Source organism: Taeniopygia guttata, chromosome 1 (assembly GCF_048771995.1).
Source record: "Taeniopygia guttata chromosome 1, bTaeGut7.mat, whole genome shotgun sequence".
In the NCBI taxonomy this organism is placed as follows: domain Eukaryota; kingdom Metazoa; phylum Chordata; class Aves; order Passeriformes; family Estrildidae; genus Taeniopygia; species Taeniopygia guttata.
Window position 1 is genome coordinate 34,954,903 of NC_133024.1, and position 24,482 is coordinate 34,979,384.

The following is a 24,482-nucleotide window of genomic DNA, read 5'->3' on the forward strand; positions in this document are numbered from 1 at the left end:
TAGCAATCATATTTCCAGAACACCACCACATTTGCCAAAATATTTGGCCAAAGCTCACCTCCTTGGAGTTTGTTTCCAACTCATGTCATGGGGGATACATGCACCTTGGCTTGACTAATGAAGCACAAACATGTAAAGAGCTTCTCTGCTCCAGGCACCATCGAAGGCTCATCACAATGCACAGTGCTACAGCTCACTCACATTTCTACTCTGGACTATTTAGAACCTGATTTGACAAAACATCATCTCTCAGCTATAGTTTTACTTGGGTCTAAAGCTCAAGAGTTTGGTTACGAAAGTGTCTTGTTTGATATCCCTAGAAATGCAATAGTACCAACAGGTCAGATCATGTACATGAGCATCCTGTCTCCCACAGCAGCCACCAGCCTTAAGAAGAGTAAATAACACAGGTTAATAGGCTACTCTTCCACTGCACTCTCCCATCCTTTCATCATTTTCAGTTTGGGAACTTTCTAAGCCAGGTGTTTTTTAAAGTATTAAGTAACCCCCAGTGGATTTTTTTTTCCCCCGTAAATTAACTTGTCCAGTCTAAAATTGGACAAACTTCGCTAAAATAGTTTTGGGCTCCTGAAAAAATATGAGGGGAACCTCTAAACCCTGCCCATCTCATACTCTTCCTTTGCAAAACACCAACAGATGGCAAGTTAACAAACGCTGGAATGCACACACTTAAAGCTCCATGCATCACTCAGTTGTTATGTGTCTATCCAGACCTAAAGCTAGCCAACTGAAAACTCCAGCTGCAAGAAAAACTCCAGTTGTAAGAACTCAATCTTTTGGATTTAGAAAGATTCACTACTTTGAAAACAGAATTCTGCCTCGATTTGATCTTGCCAACTAATTTCAGACACACTGCTCTTGTACTCATTACTAATTTTTTTAAAATCAAATCATTTTACAAATCCGCCTAATTTTAGCTCTGTTTCACCACAGCTGCAAAGTGCAGTCGTGTGCAAGATCACACGATTTGTTTCTCAGCTGCAGTGGCAAATTACTGACACTGTTCAAAGAACCCTCAGTTAGCTCAACTTCAATCCCTGCAAAGCTGAAGGACAAACAACCTTTTCTGCATTTTAATCATGTATACAGCAGTACATTCAAAAACTGCTGCAGAAACCTACAGCAGTTCTTTAAGCTTTGATTCTTACAGATCCAGACTAGCAATTTTGTTTTGTTGGGGTTTTTTTGTTTGTTTGTTTGTTTTTTTGGTAATTCATCATGACATTGCATGAAAAACAATGGAGAACATGCATGCACATCAGAGGAATAGAGAGTATTGTCCAGATGTACTCAGACACCACAAAGTCAGATCCCTACACTGCAATTGCAGGAAAGTTTAATGGATTATCTTAACCCTTCAAATAGGGCAATATCCTGTCACTCTGAAAACAAACTGTGACCTCGAGTGCTGCATCTGTTTGTGATGGCAGATCTCCAAACAGGCATGATTTATCTCGAAATTAGAACTTCCAGAAAAATGCAAGAAGTGTCATCAACCTTCCAGTTAGATGTCATGAACAAAGTTAAAGTCAATTTTAAAGTCAATTTTGGACACAACAAGATTTTTGAGTCCTTGCAGGTGTGTGGCCAAACTGGGAATTGTCCAGCTCAGTCTGTGTTTGGTCAAATACAGAAAAGGCATATGAATTTGACAGAGTCCCTGGAAAAACTGGGAATCATAAAAGGCACATCTGAGAGGTACAGAACTGCACAAATCTTAAGAACTGACAGCAGTGTCAGAGAGAAAACGACATTGACTTGACCACACCAAACACACGGCAGCTTTGATAAACAAGGTAGTGGATAAGGGAAGCCCCATCTTTCCTCTCAGGGTCTGAGCACTCAATCAGCTTTTCACAAGGCTGAGGCCCCACAGTAGAACAGACTTATTTCTCAGCAAGTCCAGTTTTCATTGGATCACCACAGAACAATCTGACCAGTGCTCTGTGGTTATCTGACATTGTTAACATTTCTAAGTTTTCCAATTTTGTGGCATTCAAGGTCTGGAAAAGAACTTTTCATGAGGCACTTCATAAAAACATGTGACAAGTTCTTCACCCTCTTGTTATTTCTGAGACTCCTCAGTCAAATAAGAACAACTGCTGTTGCCTTTTAAAGCTTTAAGTACCTCTCACAACAATGCTGATGTTTCCCAAGTCCTGTCCTTGGATTAAACATAGACTGTCACACTTCACAACACAAGAAGAACAGTATTTTAATACCACAGTAGTAAGAAATGTAGTACACAGTAAACAAAGACCAAAGGGAAGAAGCAGCTGCAAATTTATTAAATCCATAACTAGTTTTTTGTATTTATTTTTCTTCTTCTTCTCATGCAGTTTTGGAAACCAGGGGAACTTCTCAGAGGACAGCCTGCTTTTACTTTTACTAATATTTAGGATATTACAGAGGACCTGCCAGCAGCGGATTTTGAATCTGCTTCTTCTTCAAAGCACCTTCAACCTAGTAAGCAAGCAAAGACTTGGATCAATAACCTCAGACTGTAAATCTGTCTGCAATTCTGCTGAATGGACAGTGTTTTTCATTGAATAAATACCACACACTTAACAGCTTCAGACTGACAGCTTAAACTTCACCCAAAAGCTATAAAACACCCCGGGTATTGCATAAAGCAGCAAAACACTTGCTGCATAAAGTCTCACTTCTGAACATTTTTTTCAGAGGTTCTTGGAGAGATGTAAGGACTATTCCCTGCAGGACTTCTTGGAATCAGTTGAAAATTTAGATTAAAGTGAGAACCGCTGCAGAAAAACAGCAATAACCCCATGCCTGCATTTAGGTACCAAAGGGGTAAAGTGCAATTGCAATCTGAGGAGAGTACAACAGCTAAAAACCTACCTAAATTAGGGATCCCTAATTTCAATTTATACCACTGCAGCACAGAAGACCAAAGGGCCACCAATCCCACACTGACAATACAAGAACTGCCTGAAAAACACCATTTCAGCTGAACACAGTTAATTCTTCAAAGGCTACAATGGACTGCTAAGAGCCACAGAGAAATGGAAGCCTATTTAGGGAAGTCTGGAAAAAGGTCTTGAGTGTTTAGTAATGATGGGTTACCTAGGCACATACACAGGCAGCCCTTATCTCTTACCACAGATGTAAGCCATCTCTGTTTTGACTTGGACGCTCTGCAGATGATTATCTCAGTGACTGTAAGGTCTGCACTGACTGAGAAACCTAACAAACAGCAAACACACAGGCTGGAGACCAGCTGGGAGACTTCTCATGGCCAATTAAACATGGCACACAACAGTACATTTTTCCTCTAACAGGAACAGTTTTCTACCCTTCTCTCCACATGGACAAGAATTTCATTTAAATGTCAAGAAATTTCCTTTATTTCACTGACAGGAGGGAAAACACTCAAGAAAAGCCTCAGTTCTGAAAATAACAAAACAGGACATTAAAAATCTACTCCTGCATCAGCCAGATTCAACTGTTTGTGTCTTATTGCATTACAGAGAGGAAAGGTCAAAATATTAACTTTTTAGTTCAAATCAATATATGCAAGAAAAAAAGAAACATGGTAGCTATGTCACTCTTGTAACTATCACGGAGCACCCATAAAAACCTCTCAATGCCAGCAAATCACTGTTATTTATGACCTAGTTGGCAGCACTTTTTCTCTTCAGCCTTACAGACAGGCACTATATAATGATTCAAACCAGACTGCCTACAAACTTGTTGCATATTTAGTAATATTCAGTGTCATCACGTGCCTCGGTCCTTTGGGATTCATCTCTGTGGACGCTGAAATGGCACCAGAAGATGCAGCTCAATGTACAGCATCCTACACAAAGCAAAAGTGGTCATCCAAAGAGTCCTCAGTCTGGAAGACGATATAGGAGGCTCATGGACTAGGTAACTGTGTACCAAGCATATGACAGATAGTCACAGCCCAATGAATCAAACAATCATCAGTTTTAATACCATGTTTAATACCTGCTCATCTTAGGTAAATAATGCACTTGTAGTTATTTCTAGTAATATTAACACAAGAAAGTAGAACCCAACATTGTTGAGCCTGACATATTTGATCCCAACATTGGCACCCAGATTATTTTTTTCCCTTCAAATTATGAAAAGCAGTGTAGAGTTAAGTTATGGGGGTCTCACTTCACATGCTTTGTAGACTTCGCTAAGAACTTTCTCCAAAAGCATTTTTTAAAATTCCCCTTATTTTAACTGTATTGTTAATGTTTCCACAATATTGAGGATAAATACATCTTCAGCCTGGTGATATGCTGCTTTGGTTGTGGAGCACACACAGCTATGGATACGCTATGAAAGGAAGACTGAAAACAAGAACAGCCACACAGGCTTGTTTTGTCATGAAGGTGTAAATGACCTGTTTCAAGGCCAGGTGTAAATGCGTAAAAGTATACATATACATATACATAATAAAACCCCCAGATTTTAGAATTGGGTTTTAAAGAGAAATTGTATTTTCTCCATCCCAATTTTTTGTGCTTTCAGGCAAACAGCTTGAGTTCCTAGGCAAGGAACTGGCAGGGGAAGCCTGCCCTACCCAGGCTCTGTCAGGGCCACTGCGGCAGCAGGACAGCGGTCAGAGGGCAGGCAGGTGAGGTGCCAACTGCAAGGAGACCGCAGTCCCGAGCCAGCAGCTGAATCCCATCACGCATCCCGCGCTCGGGTCAGATCAAGCACGGCCGCGCCCCTCCCCATCATTTCAGCCCTTCGGGAGCGGTCACGGTGCCGCTGCCACAGCCCCACTGCGATCCAGGCCTTCCCCGCAGCCGCGCCCCCACGAGGCCCCTGCACCGCCCCGCCAGAGGCACGCACCTTGTTGAGGTGGGGGTTCCTGGTGATGTCGTAGCCTCGCTTCTTGACGGCCAGGGCGCGGCCGGGGCCGGCCGGGGCGCTGCGCCCAGCCTGGCTGCTGCGGGCCCGGGCGGCGGCGAGCGGGAGCGGGAGCGGAGCCGGGCCGGCCGCCAGCAGCCGCAGCAGGCGGCGGGCGCAGCCCCCGCCGCGCACCGGCACCATCGCGGCCGCTGCGGCCAGAGCCAGCCCGGCGCGCTGGGCGGCGCGGCCCGGCCCTGGCGCCCCAGCCCAGGGGAGCCCGGCGCGGCGGCCGCGGAGCGAGAGGAAGCCCGGCAAGGAGATCCCGCCGCAACTCCGCGGCGGCCGCCCCTCCCCCGTTACCTGTCACGGCTCGGCCGGCGGCGCCGCGGAGGGGGAGCCGGGCCGGGCCCGCCCCCGCCGGGGACAGCGGCGGCGGAGCGGGGCTGCCCGGCCGCGGCCTTGCGGTGCTCGCCCCTCGGTGTCCGCGCTGTCCCCGGCAGCCGCCATAAAGGGCGTCGGGTGGGCGCTGCAGCGCCTGGGCACCCTGCGCAAGGACACGGAGCAGGGCTGCGGGGCAAAGCCGCTCGCAGTTGTTAGTGCTTAAGGAGCATCTTCAAAGAACTTTTCGGTCCAGGCGTGTGAACAACCGTGGTTCGTTTACTTAGGCATTTCAAACCGCATATAATACATAAATTCCCTATATGAAAGTTGGATACACCGTATATTGTACGTATAATATTTTTTACTATGTATGTAGTTACATAATTTATATAATCTGTTGTAATTATATATTTACTAAAGAACGCAGGTACCTGTACCCCTTTTTTTTTTTTTTTTTTTTTAATAAATGAACTCTTTTATCCTTTAAAATGGTGAAAACGTCATGGCCACCACCTCTACCATCACCACAACCACTTCTGTGGAAAAAACAGTGCTCTGATTGCCCCCTAAAACGGTGGTAAGATTCATGTTCAATTTCATTTTAAGATTAACACCGCTTCTGTATCTGCATCCCTCTCACAGAATTCACGTCTGCTTTGCCAGAGGGACACTCTCCAGCTTATCCTTCCATTAATGTTGCTGTCTGCATATGTATTTTTTTAATATGCTTTAATATATTTCTGGATAAATTATAGAGTCCATGCAGAAAAGAACACACTGCAGAGCAAAAGACAACTAGATGGATATGGTTGTTTTTCCTTACCTTGCCTCTATTCAGTAGAATAGATGGTTGCAGTTTGATTCCACAACCTTATGATTTCTCCCTAAAGAGCACATGGCTTCATGCATTGTTCTAGGTGTGTTCAGGATATTTACACCTCTGCTGTAGGCAATGATTATATTCAAACTGCGTAATTGAGGACTGTGGCAACTTCATAGCTACTAGAACTATGGGGGGGAAAAGACTCCTGGAAGTAGGGTTGTTTGTCTGGTCTTTGGGTCTTTCCCTGAAAAATTGGTCATAAATGGAGACACTGAGAGTCCTGAGGACACAGAGATGGCGGAGAAAAAAAAGAGTATGTGCATCATTGAGGCCAGAATATTATCAGGGAGTTTGTTAATGCATAGAAGACACAAGAAGAAATATACCGCTATTTTTATTTTTTTTTCTGTGTGTAGCTATAAACTGGAAAAATCTAGAGATTTTGACCTCAGGAGCAATTTGCATAAAAGCCAAGTCAGTATCATGCCAGCTTGTCAAAGCTTTGTTCCTTCCACCAGCCAGTTGGAACACCAGCCAGCATGTCAGTACTCTGAGATCTTCATGGACTCCTCTGGACCTGCTCCAGCAGCTCCACATCCTTCTTTTGTTGGGGACCTAGAACTGGATGCAGCACTCTGGGAGGGGTTCTCATGAGAGTGGAATAAAGGGGGAGAATCCCTTCCCTGACCACATTGCTTCTGCTGCAGCCCGGGAGTGTAGGCAGGGGAATGGAGACACAGACATTTGCCTTGGACTACACAGCAGGTCAAATGACAAAGGTGGGAATTGCTACACAGCCCTTCTGGAATGGATTGGCAAAACTGCGAACTGGGGAGTGAGGGAAGTGCTGTATCTGCAGTGTCTCATTTCTAAATGGGTTGCAGAAATGGTTGCATATGTGATCTCCCATTATTGATTGCTGAGGTTATTGGACAGGGATATTTTTAACAAGTGCACAGGATTATAAGCATTTTTGGCTCATGCACACACTGCCACAAGAAGGTATATACACATATGTATGCTTTTGACTTTATTGTTACTGTATGGACTCTTTCACATACTTTATTTCTTTAATTTTAAAATTCTAGCTTATGTGCTTTTCAGAGCAGCGATGTATTATAAATTTATAGGTGTTAAATTAATTTTTTCTCTGCAGCCACAAATTGTCTCTCTACTTTTGTGCAGCCACTGAATAGTGCCTTGCAGGGGCCATCTCATCTTTTACCTCCTATTGGCTGACAGTAGCCATCAAACTGACTTTTTCATCTTAGTAAGAAATAAATTACAAATGCTAATGGATCTCTAAAACTTACCTGGCTCTGCAAAATAAAGCTTGAATCTGATTTAGGTTCATTATCTCCAAGCTGCAGAGTGCTTGCTGTCAGATGCACATGAATGTATTTAGACTAAAGTGCAAACCTCTCTTGAATGCAAATTGAATAAAAGAGATAGTACCATTCTTGATTAAAAAACTAGAAAGAACATTATTTAAAAGCCATAAAAGCAATGAAATCCACACTTATATTAATCATTGAGGTCAGGATTTTTTAAAGCTATTTTTCAGCAGCAGGAAGAAAACAATGGTTTGTGGAGTGGGATTCCATATACACTTGGGGATTTGAGAGTTGCTACAGAATGCAATTGAAATTTCAAAGCATTTTACAAGACCCAATTTATTCCTCCAGTAGTTTAAGAAACCTCTTTCTGCTGTGGCCTTGCATTTAACAGTTTTGCATCTAAGAGAATGCCAATGTAATAATACTCTTTACGCTTACCAGAGAATGAATCTCTGACATACAAAGCAGAATTGTATAGTGTCTATTCTTCTGTGGTATTATCTTTCCTCTCACGAAATGAATTGAGCTGCAGTTATAAACTCTCATTGTAGTGATTTTCAAATCAGGTACCTTGAGAATTCCTGGCATTGTGCAGCCATGTGTCGCCTGGTTTATTAGATTTTGCACAGACTATATACTATTCAGACTGTTAATTGAAATTCAGTGTGACATGAGAAGCCTAACACAAGTGGAGTAATGAGTTTTGGTTGGGACCCCTCTGTACAACAAATAGTGACTAGAAAAACTGTAAGCGATATAGAAGAGTCTGGAGGCAACTGATTGGCAGATAGAATCAGAGGGTCATGTAGATTCAAAAAGACCTAAAATCATTGGATTCCAACTTTAACCTAGTGGTGGACTGCGAAGTCTGCCAGTCAACCATGTCCCTACACACTATATCTATATGACTTCCAAATACCTTCAGGGATGGTGAGTGAACCACTTCCCTGGGCAGCCTATTCCAGTGCTTGATACCTTTCAGTGGAGAAATTTGTCCTAGTTTCTAATCTGTACCTCCCCTGGTGCAACTTGAGGCCATTTCCTCTGGTCCTGTTTCTTGTTGCTTGGTAGATAAGACTGACCCCACCTCACTACATTCTCCTTTCAGACAGTTGTAGAGAACAATAAGGTCCCCCCTGAGCCTCCTTTTCTCCAGGCTAAAAACACCCGCAGCTCCCGCAGCCACTCCTCATCAGACTTGTGCTCCAGACCCTTCCCCAGCTCAGTTGCCCTTCTCCAGCCATGCCTCAGACCCTCAATGTCTTTTTGGCAGTGAGGGGCCCAAAACTGAGCACAGGATTTGAGATGTGGCCTCACCAGTGCCAAGTACAGGGGGACAATCACTGTCCTGATCCTGCTGGGATTTGAAGACACCACAGGGATCATTGTGCCAACCTTCCCCATGTGCAAGAAATTATCTACTTGATAATTTATCTTCATACCACAGTTTTGTCAGAGGAACTTTAACTTTTTAAACGTTTTTATTAGTTTCAGACTAATATAAGGGAAATATTTTTGAACGATGAGGGTGGTGAAACTCAGGAACAGATTGCTAAGAAAGGCATGGATGCCCCATCTCTGTAAACATTCAAGGTCTGTTTGGATGTGGCTCTGAGCAGCTTGACCTAGTTGAAGATGTCCCTGATCACTGTAGGGCTGTGGCTACTAGATGGCTTTTAAAGGTTTCTTCCAATTCAAACTGTTCTATCATTTTTAAATTCTATTTATTTCAGGTCATATTCTGACATTCCTAAGTGTTCTAGAGCAGTATAAGTCTATATGATGAAAGGACAAAACTGTGTGAGAAGCTTTTAATCAGAGAGGGTAGTTTTACTTCTGAAGTGTATTCATTGTCATCTTTCACAATGGGATTTTTAAATGTTTTAATTGTATGTGTGAAAAGGCAAGGTTTAAAAATAGCTATTTTTGAACATTGCAAAATGAGAAAATAATACCAGGTTGTGCATAAGTAAACATTCTGAAAATGGCTTCAGAGACAGGTAAACTTAGATATCATATAAAAAAGTACTGTGAAGAAATCTGCCTGCCTACATGCGAAGCATTTCTTCACTCATCTTCTACAACCAAGCAGTTGTCATCCCTTCATTTTTTGAATCTTATTCCTAGAAGAGGAATTACTAATGTTACTAATGTAAGAGGCTTACTAATATTAGGTGGAGCACTCTCCAAGTACTATATTTATATAATGCTCTTTATACTCATCCCTATCCCAAAGATTATCTTCCTTAGTGGGCAAGTCTCCAATAAGAACTGTAGTAAGAATAAGGACTGGAAGAATTCATCTGTTGAAGATTTCTTAGGCTCTTAGAGAAACTGATGCTGGTGTGGTACAAGACCCCCCTTTGCAAATCTGCTTTAACTTGGCCTCTGTATAATTATATTAGCTCTGCCATTAACAATCAGGAGCTATCAAGTGAAACTGCAACCATGGCCTCCTGGTGAATTGATCTCATTAGTGCTGTATCCGAAAGCGTGCCTCCTTTAAACTCTCTGGGAGAGGGAAAACACTGGCACAAAATTTCCGAGCGATAACCGGTTCACAGAGGGCAGCAGCCTCTCAGTGACCTTGCTGTGCATCCAGTTATGCATGACAGAGCTCTTCAGAGCTCTGTGGATGAAATACAGGGCTGATAAGCAAAGTAAACAGCTGAAAGTGAGAAGCAGCTTGAAAGGTCAGTTGCAGAACAGGTACAGATGTACTCGGCAGCTGGCGCACTCTCCTGCCTGGAGCAGAACTCTCAGTCTTGATGCCATTTAAAAAATATTTGTAAAGTCAATTTTGCAGAGTACTTTGCAATCAAAAAATAATATTTTGAAAAAGTGACAGGCTTCAAATCATGTGGCATAAAAACATGTTATTTACATAAGTAAAGCAGAAATATTTGCTGGTTTTCTCAAGTAAGTGCACTTCCTTGGCAATGCAAAGGTTTTCAAAACTTCTATCTGTTCATCAAACCTTCAATTAATTCTAAAACCTCCAAAATAATCTTCCAAAAAGCCTTTGGGTCTGATTTTAGGAGACTCTGTGCATCTTAAAATAAACAAGGGCTAAGATTTTTGAAGTCAATGGGCTGTATTTTTGACTGATATAAATCAGCATAGCTTTTTTGACATTTCTCTTATTTACACACTAGCAGAAGCTTAGCAGCCTTGTATCATTGACTATATCTCTTCATTCCAAACAAACAGTGTTTCTCCTGAGTGCTTGTAGTCAGAAGTACCTGTTTATTGCAGAGACAGGACAACCAGAAAGTAGGAAATGAACACTTTAAAAGGTCATTTAATAAAAGTACAGGAAAACTTGCATTGCTTAAAGTAAATTATATTAGATGGTTCACTGAGAAAAATCTCTCAGATACTCTGCTGAGAAGATTTGACAGTTTGGGTAATACATTTTATTTCATGGAACCTGCATGCATGAGACAGCTGTAGAAAGGAATTTTAATCAGTGTGTTCATTTTTTAATCAAAGCTGCTGCCCATCATTAAAAATAGTGGCCTGCCAAGCTCCAGCTGAAGCCCAGCTTTCCACTGAGGCTGCTGGGAGCTGGGCAGATGTGCTTCTGCTGACTCTGCTCTGAGAAATCAAATTCTGGCATAGGAGGCGGACAGCAGCTGGCTCTGCTGATGTTGTAAACTTCTGCAGCACAAGTTGCCAGCCCTGCATGTCAGAGAGAGGTGTTGTTGCTTTTGCTTTTGGGTTATTTTGTTGTTGTTATTTTCATTTGTTTGTTTTTTATTTTTGATTTTGTTTTGGTTTTAATTTTGTTTTTGTTTTGGTTTGTTTGTTTTATTTTAAGAGGAGGGAGAAGACAGCAATTATAACATTGAACCAGGCAGAAACTAGTTTGGTTAGGTTTTTTTTGGCAAATAGACATTCTTTAGGTCACAGTGGGGAATTGCAAAGGGGATGAATGAATTAGTAGGCAAAGTAAGAAGAATCTCTACTTGTAGCTGTAATGTGCAAATACTGCCAGCACATCCATACAGGCTATTGGATCCATGCAGAAGTCTAGGAGGCTTCCAAAAGCTTTTTAACCCATGGAAAATGCCACATGTGAAAGTTAATGCTTTATGAATGGCCATTTAATACAAGGGGAAAACACAGATCTTTGTAATGGTGAATATAATTTATGCCACAATAAATCTTAAATTATGAATTAATTTGTGTTCCTTCTAAATTAAGAGGGAAGGATATAGCAAGCCACAGGCCCATTCCTAGGGAGCTCAGACTAACTCCACTAACGCACCTATTGGCATGTGCAATGCTGATGAACAAGCTCGTTCTCTAGGGCTGAGTAGAGACAATTCTTCAATGATACAGAGAAATCTTCCAGCAGCAAAGATTGCAGTGAGCAATTTATTAGTGAGGAGATGTTTCCCAGGAATCACAAAAGGCAATTTGATAACAAAATAACTTCATATCCAAAACTCATATCAAAATCAATGTAAAACTCTGTCTGTTTCCCAACAACACTAGAGACAGCAATGGAAAGAATCAGAGGGGAGAAAGGTAGAGACATTCCAAGTTCAAAGTGCACACACAAATTATAGATAATCTATAAAATCTGAAGAGCTGCTAAAATCCAAACATTTCCACAGAATACACCATGCACCTAGCAGCAGTGTGTGGGTGGACAGGCTATGCAGTGGTGCATATTTCACTGAAATGGAGCTGTGAATGTCAACATGGACAACTCCTAAGAACCCTCTCTTTCCGCTACAGCAGAATATGTAAGAGTTCAGTGCAGGGAGCAGCTGAGGGTTAGTGGGACAGATTCTCAAAACTTAACCACCATTGGTACCCAATGTTTTCATTCAAACAAATAAACTATTGCTTGCACAAGTGTCAAATTGCCAATGCAGTGTAATAAAAAACATTGTAAAACACAGCAAAAAGAATGAAGAACCTTTGAAGCCCAAAATTATACAAAATGCTCCTAAAACATTAGAGGTTGCTTAACTGCTGAAAACAGGAGGGATAGTGTAAGATAGGTAAGCAGAGTCTAATCTTAAGCAAAGAGAAAAAGATATCACCAGAGGCCACTTTCTCCCATCCTAAGATGAGCACCCCAGGGGCTGTGAAGCACCACCTGGGAGGTGCCTGACTCCTCTCCTCCTAAAGAGTGGAGGTGTATCTTCAAGCTGCTGTCTAATATTTAAACATGCAAAACAAACTAGGATTAACCCTTAGAATCCACCTGTAATGAGTCCAGTTTGTATGCCTTGTTCAGTACAGTTTATAAACTGTTTAAAAACAGTTTATAACCAATTATTTTTCTCTCACTGAAGCTGGCTGCCTCTGTTACTGTGTACTCACATCAGTATTCCCTGACAAAAGCTAAACTTTTCCTGCAGTGAGAGAAGGGTCTCTACTGACAGCTAACTCCCAGTTAGGTGCTGTATCTGTAGCAGTGGCATCTTGATAACTGAAGGATTAAATCTGAAAAGGAAGGTCTATGTGTGTGCTGGAAGGAGGGAGGACGAGAAGACGAAGAACAGAAGCAAAGTTGCTTTGGAGTACTAAATGTGCTGGAGCCTCTGGTATGACAGTCTGTGTACTAACAGCATAACTAAAGTGCAGACGTATCCTTGCAGCCTGCCAGGCTTCTCCCCCATCCCAGTACAGGCAGATACAAGAGACCTTCCCCTTCCCACTCACATTCCCTAAAACCTGGATGCTTGTTGACACTTGGCTGTATTTCAGAGCCTGTGTGAGTCACTGAGCAAGGGTTTATTACTCATTGCTGAGCAATAGCTCAGGAATTAGGAGCTTGGGGGTTCATGTGTCGGTGGTCACTGTGTATGAGATGTTAAATAGGGCAGGTTTGCCTGGGAACCCTCCGAGTCATCACTCTTTTCCTCCTATTTATTTATTTATTTCATTTTCAACAGGGTTCAGGGACAGGGTGTTCCTGCTTTCTGGGTTATTTTGTTACCCGAGGGTGAGCAAGAAGACAAACTGTGCAAGAAAATGGATTTTATTCATTGTGGGAAAGTCAGTGTATACGGGGGGAAAAAATGTGTTCCACATTCTCTTCACATGATGAGTTTAAGATTCGTGTGGAGATAAACCAAAAATACCCATGACACAGCTTTGGTTTTTGCATTTCATTTCCACAGGAGATTCCCAGAGACGTTTGTTTGAAATAAACAACATAAAAGGACCCTCTGCCTACTCTCTGATGTGAACCAATTAATGTCTGGATCAGCATTTCCACTCTTAATTCTGCTTTTCATATGGTTTGTTTTAAAAATTTACTCCAGTCATGAACTTACCATGCAATAATACTTTGCATTTGGAAAAGTCTTTCATCTGAACAGCACAAAGTGCTTTAAAAATATTCGTCAATTAGTATTCACACCAGCATGAGAAATACACCTTTTTTTCCCAAGAGAAACAGGCATTTGGGGTGAGACATCCTGGTGACATTTTGTATGCTGATATGACAGAGTATCAGAAACCCAGGTTTCTGTTCATTAATTCTGATAATCGCTTGAACCCATCATTCTTTTGATGTTCTACTTGAAAACAATCTTTTTCATTTTCATACTAACAAGAAATTTTAAACAGTTAGTTCACTAAATTTTTTCTACATGTCTAGATGTAGGTTTAGGATACAAGGTAATAATAAATAATAAATTGTGAAAAGTATCTTGTATGTATAATCCTCATGAATAATTGTAAGACTTCATTGATGAAACACAGGAAGTCACCTGCTGTTGATCTGCAGTCATCTTATGTGTGTCAAGCATCAAATATTAACAGCACACTACATCTGCACTGCAGCAGAGCCTACAGCTGATAATGCAGATGGGAAGAGGAACTGTAAATTATGCTTATCTGGGGCAGAATTTGCCCTTGGTCTCATGATCACTGAGAGCCTGGATGGGGTTAAGTCTAGGTAATTTAGGCAACTAATTTACACCCTAAATTTCCAAAACTGAGTATAACAGTTCTTGTCCATTACAGGCTGGGTGTCCATTTCCAAAGGCATTGTAAGCTTTCAAAGGCACTTCCCTCTTTTCCTTGACCATATAGACCATGTGGGTTCTGAGGTTCCAACTTTTAAAATATTACTTCTTAGCCAGATACAATTCAGGGTACCACTTGGTTGCTTCCATTAGGCAGATTGGATGTGCATCTCTTTATGATGTTCTGCAAAAATTGCAGTGGGATCTACAGTGTCTAAGTCTCTCCTACTGATTTCAGCACTCACTTCAGCATATAGGACTTGCTTAAGGATCTCCCAGTCCAGTTTTTGGAGCTGGTCTTCTCCAAGAGAATATCTAAGTTCACAACACAATATAGCCAAACTACATGTGAAAATCTTGTTTTTAAAGCACAAGAAGCAACTCTAAAGGTGTCATTTTTTTCTTGCTCATTTTGCTTATGTGTGAACAGCTGCTAAGGTATATTCTGCACTGTGTCAGACAAGATTATTCAACCATATCTTGCATGATGTGACACCCAGCCTAATCCTGTGGGTGCTCTGTGTATTATGGTCTATAAAGAAATGTCAGAAATTACTGTTGTCCTTTACAACCTTGCTCCCTGACTTACAGAAGATTGCAGAAAGTGGTTTTATGCAATCAGGAGGAACAGAGGAAAGAAAAAAAATTGTATAGAACCCACAGGATTACATGGCTCTAGTGAATGCCATAACAAGTAGTTTCAAGTCAAGTAGTTTCAAGTCACATAGTTACAAAAGAGTGAAGTATATGAAGGAGGCATAAAATCGATGGAAGGGAGATGAGATGCCCCTCCTGACCATCTGCCCACCCGCAAGTTGGAACAGCTTGGCACAAAAACTAGTGGCAGGTGTAGGAAGAGCTGGCAGGCAAACTGGAACTGGAGCTGGAGCTGGGCTATTGAGAACCTAATAATCTCCTGAATCACAGAATTCACAAAATTAATGTGGACAGTGGCACTCTGATATCCTACTTGGTTTGTGACATTCAGTTTGACCTTGATATCCTATTTTGGAACAACATAATGCCCTTACCTTAGCTGAGAAGCAAGAGCCCTGGAAAGAAAACTGTAATGGTCTCCATTTGAGCTGCTGCAGAAAGAAGCTTGGAGGGAATGAGCTAAGCCCTCATTAGTCCTGTTAACTCTATTTCTCTTTCTTAACATGTTTTTTCCACAATTATAACAATTGATCAAGTTTCAATAGTCAAGTACCACCATATCTGCTCCTCTTATGATCCAATCTGCAATGCACAGATTAATTACCCACCTTTTACACTTAATTGCATAACTAAGAACAAAAACTATCAGTATATCAGTAAATTTCCATCCAAACAAATAAATTTAAACTTTGTTTTAACCATGAAATATCAGATTGGCAGGGACCTCAAGGATTATCTGGTCCAACCTGTTCAAATCCCCTGAAGACAGTAATATCAACGTCTGCATATAAACTGCTTCCCTGACCTTTATCAGGAGAAAATGTATTTCAGCTTTAACTCTGGAGAGGCAAGGGTAAGGAACTTGTGTAACTGCTAATAAGCTATGCAGCACATGACGTTCTGGGAGGATTGCAGAGTCATGCATTACTCTAATGACTCTTAGGAGGGACTGACAATCCTGCTCCACAGTGTATTGATCACCAGAGCAGCTGCCAAACAAAACAGCAGTGACAAATCAGTATACATTGAACTTGGCCTTATTTCTCACAGTCTCTTGTTCCAGGGTTTGTTACTGAACAACTTGAGGCACAAAATGGTCCTGTTTGCATTAACTATGTGTTCCTTCTGGGGTGCTCTCTGTAACTATTGTGTCAAAATGCTTCCCATTTCTGACACATAGTTCTTGCTCCAGTCTCCTGTGATTCCCATTTTTCAGAAGATGACCAGCACCATAACTGAAGAGGGTCTTTTTTTTAGGATCACATGGGAAGTGTGTGTCAAAACAGGGGAGTTTCACCTGTCCATCATAGTGGCCTAAGAGCAAAGCCATCTTTCAGTAGGTTCTCAGGTATAATCCTTTTTTCTGCCAAACTGTTGCAATGCTGAGTGCCATAGGTCTTCTGATTGCAAGTAGAGTAAATGCAAATAGAAATAATTCATGTGGCAATAAAAAAGAAACTGGTGAAGCTGCACGCAGTAACCAGAGGTGATTCTAAACTGGTGTATTGCACCAAGCATGGTGGTAGCAAAGGGGCTGATGTAGGGATTGTAACAAGAAGGTACATTCCTGCTGCAGACAGGGCTTCAAATTTCGTTTTGTGTGGAAGCTTGTTATGTTGCAGCTTCTCTTTTTTTCTTTTTTGATTAATCTAGGGCCATTGTTGGTGGTATAACATCTATTTAACAGATTGCTTAGGGCATGGCCCACTGTGATCAAGGGCAGCACATTCAGTCCCTGTCATTAAACAGTGCTGCCTGTAACCCCCAGAGGTGAATGACGTTAGATACTTTTACGATGTGGCAAATACACATAGCAACATTCAGATATGGGTTATGAGAGTTTTTACAGGCACGGATGCAAACATATAAAACTGTTCTGAGCAAGGTTCGAATAATTCATGATACATATTTTAGCTCAGCTTGAGGATCATTGGCAAAACCTGCATACAGAAAATAGCAGGCAAGATTAATAAAAAATCTAATTGTTTAAGAGCCCTTTCAGCTTCTCTTTTCTCATGTCAATAAACACTGGCCATTACCTGTCCATGTACCTTTGTTTAGCTTGCCATGAACCATACCTCAGAAAAGACACCACAAGAAAGCTGTAGAGGAACTTTCTACAAGGGCATGTAGTGATAGGACAAGGAGGAATGGTTTTAAGCTGAGTGAGGGCAAGTTTAGATTAGATATTGCGAGTAAATTCTTTACTGTGAGGGTGGTGAGGCACAGGTAGCCCAGAGAGTTGTGGATGTCACACCCTGGAAGTGTTCAAAGCCAGGCTAGATGGGATTTTGAGCAACTCAGTGAAATGAAAGGGTCCCTGCCTATGTGTAAAGACTTACAGACCAGAGTTGCCTGTCTCAAACACTGTGAAGGCCACAGAAGGACTTTGCAATGAGGTAAGTATAGAAGGGAGCGACAGGATGGCACTAACTCCAGTCCTGGTGGAGGTGAGATCTGGTTAGCACATCCTGGGTAATGCATCCAGACAAAAATTTACACTGTAGTAAGCTTTATAAAGAAGTAACTGCTTGTATGCATATCACTGGTCAGACAAAGATCACTCCCAAGTTATGGGACAGATAGCATCTGTGACCACCAATGATCACCAAAGCCCCCTGAATATACCTGGAACCTGGACTATAAATTAAGCCACCACAACAGGAACCTGAGATAAGATAAAGGTGGTACTATTGTCTTGGGTGGTACTGTTGTCTCAGACCTAGGGGAAGGTTAACAAAGCTGGGGGAGAAGAACGTATCACTGATAATGGACACAAATAATGCAGAATTTATGGCCCACTTGGAAAACCAACTCAGCTGAAATCAGGTCAGATGGGGTAAAAGGTTGTTCTGGCGGGGGGGAGATTGCGACCCCTAACACATGGACCAGCAACCCAAGAAACTGACTGAACTCAAAACCAAAGAAAGACAGAGCATGTGGACTAATTAGCATTAGATTTTAGGGAATAATTTAACCAATAGAATAAGAGAACTGTGTAGCCAATGAGCATTGATTCCTTTGTTTGTTAAAGTGTATAAAGAGTGAAAAGGTTTGAATGACCTCAGGGCCTCCTCCACCAAGAAATTCAGTGTGAAGGATGAACAGGACAGGATGCTGCTGCATCCATGGGTTGAGACTATCTGCTGCTTGACCCCTCTCTCTCTTTTTCTTCTTGCTCTTCTATTTCTTTCTCTCTCTCTAACTCACATTTATTGTTAAATAAAATTGTATTATTGACTTCCGCATATGGTCTTGTTTGCACCTTGATTCGGGCAGAGGCATCTCACAGTAGCTGGATCATGGCAGGGAGTTTGAAGCTAGATGATCTTTAACAGCCCAGTCCAAAACCATTGTTTCATTCTATATGGGAATGATGTTTCTGTAGACACTCAGTGGTCTGTAAGAACCAAGCCAGATCTGGTAATTTATATCCACACCCAGAAAAATTACATTGTAGTCACTTCTCTGTGTCAAAAGTTAGTTTCAAAACACAGTCTTGTTTATAAACTACTCATTTTAAAGGCTAATTCTAGAACGTTAGATGTCTCTGGGTAGTTATAACTATTATTTTATTTGTCTGATAAGAGTCCTGCTTGAATATTTGAGACTTATCCTGTGGAGCACACTAACAGGATACAGTCGCATCAACATCTGATGGGAAGGTTCACTAGCCATGAACTTACAAAACCTCAGCTCTTTTGTGGAAACAGCCCTTTGCACGCTTGATCCCCTGGCGCCAGGGAACAAGCTCCCTGGATCAGACCACAGTGACCATGGAATATGCTCCAGTGGTTACTGGGATGCTCCAGCAGTTACCGGATGCTCTGTGAACCCACATCACAATTAACCCCTCAAGAACATATTCACAGGCCTAAACACAAGGCATTTAATCTGCAACATACAATAGCAGGGACTCTTCAGCATCAGGTAGAGAATGTTCTTGTCAAGTGAGAGATTTTGGATATTTACAGAGGGTAGGAGCAATGGCTTTGCCAGTGAGTGAGTTTTGAGAAAAGCTTTAGAGGAAGAGAAGATTCTTAGAGTGCTGAAAGCCTGAAAAGTAAGGATTTTTTTTCCCCTCCAAATAACAAACAAAGCTGAGACCACAGTCTGCCCATCCTGAGTCCCTGGGATACTGAAAGGAGATGATGAGTAATTAGAAGCAGCTGAAATACTGTTTTAAACCTCTATTAATTAATCTTGTAACAGTCTCACTGTCTTCAGAACTTTCTTTGACAGGAAATTTTTCTTCCATTCTCTGAAGGCTGGAGACCATTTTTAACTTATTATTATATGTCAAAAACTTGTTTTGAAATGAATTTGTCAGACTTCCCTGAGTGATGCTGTACCTACCAAATAACCCTGCAAATGTGAAGAGCCACCACAGAGCATTAAACAACTCACTCCACCTATAGGAAACAGTTTGCAGTGCATAAACATTGCCCCAGGCAGGATCACATCTGCGTCCCACTGCCAGGTATCCAGCTTGGCAGGACACCAACGTTCAGCTTCTAAAAACAAACCTGTGGCAGCAGCAGGAGGCTGTCATGGGCTCTTTCCCACAGCCAGTTTTAGTCGTCTTCCAAAGCTGGGGCTGTGAAGTTGTTGCACCTTTGAAGAGGTGCCAACAAGGAGAATTTTCCTATCCTACAGGGAGAGTCTGCACCTCAGGATGTGTTGTGTATGGATCCCATCAGCACTGCTGCACAGCTAGGACACCCAGGAAAGGTAGTGCTGAAAACACCAACATTTCAAGACCCTCAACAAAAAGAGGCAGGAACACACATGAAATAGGTGTTAATTGTGTTGTTCTTGCTCTGCACGACACTGACTCATTCCTTCCATTTTGACAGGCTACATCCGGAAAAACAGCTCTTACTGCTGGCTGGTGCTGACGGCAGTCCTGGCAGAGATACAGCAAGAGAGATCACACCTGTTTTTAGCTGTGTAAGAAGGCCAACATCAAGAAACAATCAAGATGGAAGAAGGCCTTTTTGATTACTCTGCAAAGCTGTTTGAGATGTGGGCACCCGATTACTTTGTCACTGGGACAGGCTCTAATCTCCCCGACGTGGAGATAAAAACACAGGCACAGTGTAAGAAACCCAGCCTCGCATCTGTGAGTCCTGCTGGCACTGAGCTTGCTTCGCTCTTGAGTGTGTCAGCTATGTGTGTGTCATCTGGGAAAGCCAGAGGATTTCTCTGAGACTCTGACACAAAACTCACATGGGAATAATTTCCTAAAGCAGAGCCACAACCTCATAATGGATCTCTACAGAAGGAGGGGAAGACTGCTGGGAAGAAATGTTTGGATCAGGAATGACAACTGAAAGATGCAGCTGATGACAAGAAAAGGGAAGAGAGTCCCAAGAAGAGTGAACCTCATGTACCAAAACACATTGCTGCTGTCCTGCTCTGAGGATAACCTTACTTAAATTGCCAGCCTGAGATAAGACTAGCAATTAAGTGTGGTGTGGTTCTCTTATGGGGTGTAAAGCAGCATGTGGGAGAAGGATGCTATCCCTTCCCATTACACAGTGGTTTTTCTATGACCATGTAGGAAGCTGTGGTGGAGCTGGACCCTGGCCATGGTCTGAGGAGCCCCAGCAGCCACAGCCACCCCTGTTTGCTGGTTGCAGATGCTGCGCTTCTCCCATTGACTGAACAAGGCCTGAATGTCACAAATGTCCAAAAGGCAGAAGCGTTAAACTGCTATTATCTCACAGAGTGAAACAAAAAGATGTACAGACATAGAATCATTTAAATCCATGGGATTATTAGCATTTATAAGAAAATTAAAATGACCCAAAAACCTCAATATACTCAGTCCCAGCTCCCACTGGAACGTGCTGCAATGTGTTCACCTTTACCTGCAGGGAAGGGATGGGAGAACAAGTTCCAAATGCCAGATGTTTTATTGCACAATGTATTACTGGAAAATGGAATAAGGATTAATATATAGATCAGGGGTGAATAATAGAAAATAAGTAATAACAAAATTCACTCTCATGCAAGAAGCACAGTAATTATCCATAGGAACCAGAGGAAACTCCATCCCTTATCAGAGTTTCAGCTAGACTTGACAGAGTACACTCATCAGGAACATGCATGGGAAAATGATAAATCATATTATCTGGACCAGTTTACCATCTCTAAAAAAAATAAACACACTATAGAAAATTCTGCTTTAATACATTCAGTTCACAAATGGGCTGTTTTTTTACTTGGTAAGATAAACTTGGCAGAAGCCAACTGCCTTATTTATGCACTTGAAGATTTTGTTATGTCAGATAAGAATTAAGAAAATATCTTTTTTAACTCATTGAAGAAAAAAATATTTAATAGTGACTGCACCTCTTCTTCCAAAGACTAGAAGTCATTGTAAAACAGGCCTATGATTAATCTCTTGGTGTAAATCTACCCACATTTGCCCAGGCCACCAACTCCTCCCAGATGGAACCTGAACTCTGAGTCAGAGTTCCGTGAAACCAACAGCTAACAGGGACTCTCCTGTGTTTCAGTGGCTGCTTTCTCTGAGCCACATGTTCATTAATGCAGTGAAATTTTAAGTAACTATAGCTTGAAGGCAACATCTGTTCTGAGAGACTTCGGGGTAAAGGGACCAGCAGGTAACTGAGTCTGCATTTTAACAGATGCTTTCCTGGGTTCCTATGCCACCTACTTCTAAAGAGCAAGGTCCATGGCATGCTTTAAACCCTAAGATATGATTTACACAGAGGCAAACAGCTTGGTGCAGCATAGGCTACCTTTTGTCAGAACTGCTGAAAGTTATTGGTTATTTTCCTCACTTCTGCTTTTCTCCATGCCTTGCTCCTTCTTACTGTTTCCTCACTCCAACTTCACTATTTGAATACATCATGAAACCACACACGGAGCCTGAGACTATTTCTAGAGAAATGCTTGTGATACCTGTTGATAAAGGGTATGGCAACAACAGGATGGTGCCACATTCCTGGAAGAAGGCATGGGGAGGGAAAAAAAAAAAGACAGGTAGAGGTACAGAAAGTGAGTTTCTACATATTGTCTTGATGAATGCAGTAGAAACACCTTAAAGAGGAGTAGGGTTTGGAAATGCTGATACAGAGAGCCAGTGCAAGTAAGTGGACAAAGACCATTCAATTGAGATATATCTAGCAGCTTTATACTATAGGTAGGCAAAGAGAAGGAAAAGGGAAGGACAGACTTAGATAATGGTAGTACTAAGGGCTTTATAATCTGGGCCTCCTTGCACAGAAGCTAAAGTTCTTGGTTTCATGCTCTAGAGCAGCCCTGAGCCATTGAACTTTGGGGTTTGGGAGGGAAAATGCATTGCCATTTCAGGCATCCAAACCAGAGTGCAGGAATGCAACAAGAGGGCTGTGTTACTACAGCTTGACGAATCACTGCCCATCAGCTGTACACACCAACATAAAACAACTTCACCTTTCATATCTGCCAGCCAAAATGTGTGAACTAACCCTGAGATGAAGATGGATCCCTTCCAAGGCATTGTGTGAGGAGTTTCAGCAAATGCATGTTGATTGTTAACCCAAACAGGCTTAAAACAAACCTGAGGTGCATGTTCTGGGACAGATAGCAAAGTCACAGTATTCACATTGCTTTATTCACATAATCATATAAATTTCCATGGTTTTGGCACTGATAGTCTGCAGTCAGTGGTTTCCCCATATATTTAATGGACTTTCCTTATAAGACACACTAAAAACTTGTTATTTTTCCTTTCTTGGACCCTGTATCAAAAAGAAATACGAATATTATCAAACTTCCCTGGGAAAAAGAGAGAGGGCTGAGTTGCATACCAATAGCTACAGGATTTTTAAAATCCAAGCCCAGATGACAAGGCACCCTTCATGTACTATAAAACACTCTATGTAAATAAATCGTAAACCTCTTAGGCAGAGGAGGAGTTAGAGACTGCTAACCATTCCCTTTAGGGTCTGTGCACTGAGTAGTGTAGGAACCTCCCTTTTTTTTTCTGTGCTGCAGACGTTTGAGTTCAGATAAGCCATTCTAGCCGATACTGCCCAATATTCATGAACCCTGGATGCTCCATCCCAAGCAAGCAGTCATTGGCATTGCTGGTGTATGGTGAGATCACTCACCCACTCTGTTAGTAAGGGACTAGTAAAAGTGTAGGGGACAAAGCCAAGAAGGCAAGCTAAGTGTCCCTAGGCCTTTAACATGTTCATTCAATTTATTATGCAGAAGTAGTTTTAAAAATCATCATTGCTTTGTTCCTCAGATTAGGGAAGCACCAAAGCTGCAGGATGCCCAGTAGTAATCTTTCTCATGGCTGAATAAAACTTTGTGTTTACATGGCACTTTCTGGTGTGAAAAAGGCTCTATCATCCTTCTACTATCTAAGGGGTTTGATCCTTATATATTCAAAAACCAGTGGGTTTCAGCTCAAACTGGGCTGCTGATAAAAAAAGTAAATGTGGCCAAATGCCACAAGTAAAGTAAATGTGGCCAAGTAAACATTGCACACACAAGCACACTCACAGATATATGGGAAATGTACATGCAAATAGTGTATCTGAGGCATATGTATGCTTAAATAGTGGCTCTGCGTGCCCTGAATACTGTACACTTGAATGAACTTTCCCTCAGAGCAAAAGTGTAGTTTTCCATCTTGTACTCATAATTTTTTCCCCATAAAAATATTTTAATGATTTAAGTCCCACAAGCCCAAGAGCTCCAGATGCATATTTTAGTTGTTTGTCATAAGAACTATCCAACATAAAAAATGACCACCCTTTCAGCCAGAATGAGTTTGCACAATGTTAAAGTGAAGAGGAAGAGTTTTCCACTGTAGTGAAATAAGTCCTTGTAAAAGTGCCATTTGTGAAACTTTAAAACCAGCAGTGGAAAAATAAGAATTTTTTTGCCATCTGAAATTCTTTAAAAGGAAATATGTCTCTAGAAGGTAAACTCTTGTTCCTATCAAAGACAGCAATTGATTTCAGTGGTGCTTAAGTTTTAGAGATACATCTTTTAGCTTCTTCACATTTTGGGTTTTTGGAGTCTTGATTTATCACCATCCTACTCTTTTGGGAAGAACTATGTACCTACCATATTAACCACACTCTCCAGCAAGGGTGAATAAATAAAAGCCACAGATGTTTTTCCTAAGCCATCCTAATAGATGAGTGAAAAAAAGTACTGATTTTCCAGGGGGCCACACAACACACTGCTCACCTTGATTGTTGCTGAATCAAGGTAAGGCATGGATCTCTCTATCAGGCTTCCTATTTCTTCTACTGGGTGCAATCATCCACTTTGTTGAGGCCTGGACTTGGATGCAACAGAGAGACCCAACAGAATTCCATGGATGGATGAAAATGGATGCATGTTTCACTGCAAACTGGATTTGCAATGATTTCAGGAGGAAAAATTTACTGTCATCTCCTGAGA

General features: G+C 41.7%; 1 protein-coding gene and 1 long non-coding RNA gene across 5 annotated transcripts in view; both read right to left on the reverse strand.

Annotated features, from left to right (window-relative positions):
- Positions 1–5,409, reverse strand: part of ME3 (malic enzyme 3) — a 117,252-nt gene extending 111,843 nt beyond the window's left edge. The window contains exon 1 of one of the 4 annotated variants that reach the window (XM_072926881.1): positions 5,212–5,409. Coding sequence is in view for 2 of the 4 variants with exons in the window: in XM_072926867.1 (XP_072782968.1) it covers positions 4,852–5,052 (201 nt within the window). In the remaining 2 variants the exon portion in view is untranslated. Of the gene's footprint in view, positions 1–4,851; positions 5,187–5,211 lie in introns of those variants that run through there. The other 3 variants (XM_072926867.1, XM_072926861.1, XM_072926877.1) reach the window with 3 other exon arrangements.
- LOC140683705 (uncharacterized) lies at positions 579–4,837 on the reverse strand. Its single transcript, XR_012055040.1, has 2 exons — positions 3,140–4,837; positions 579–2,484 (listed from the first exon to the last, which is right to left on the reverse strand). It is a non-coding gene; the product is annotated as an uncharacterized lncRNA (long non-coding RNA).
- Positions 5,410–24,482: the final 19,073 nt, after the last annotated feature.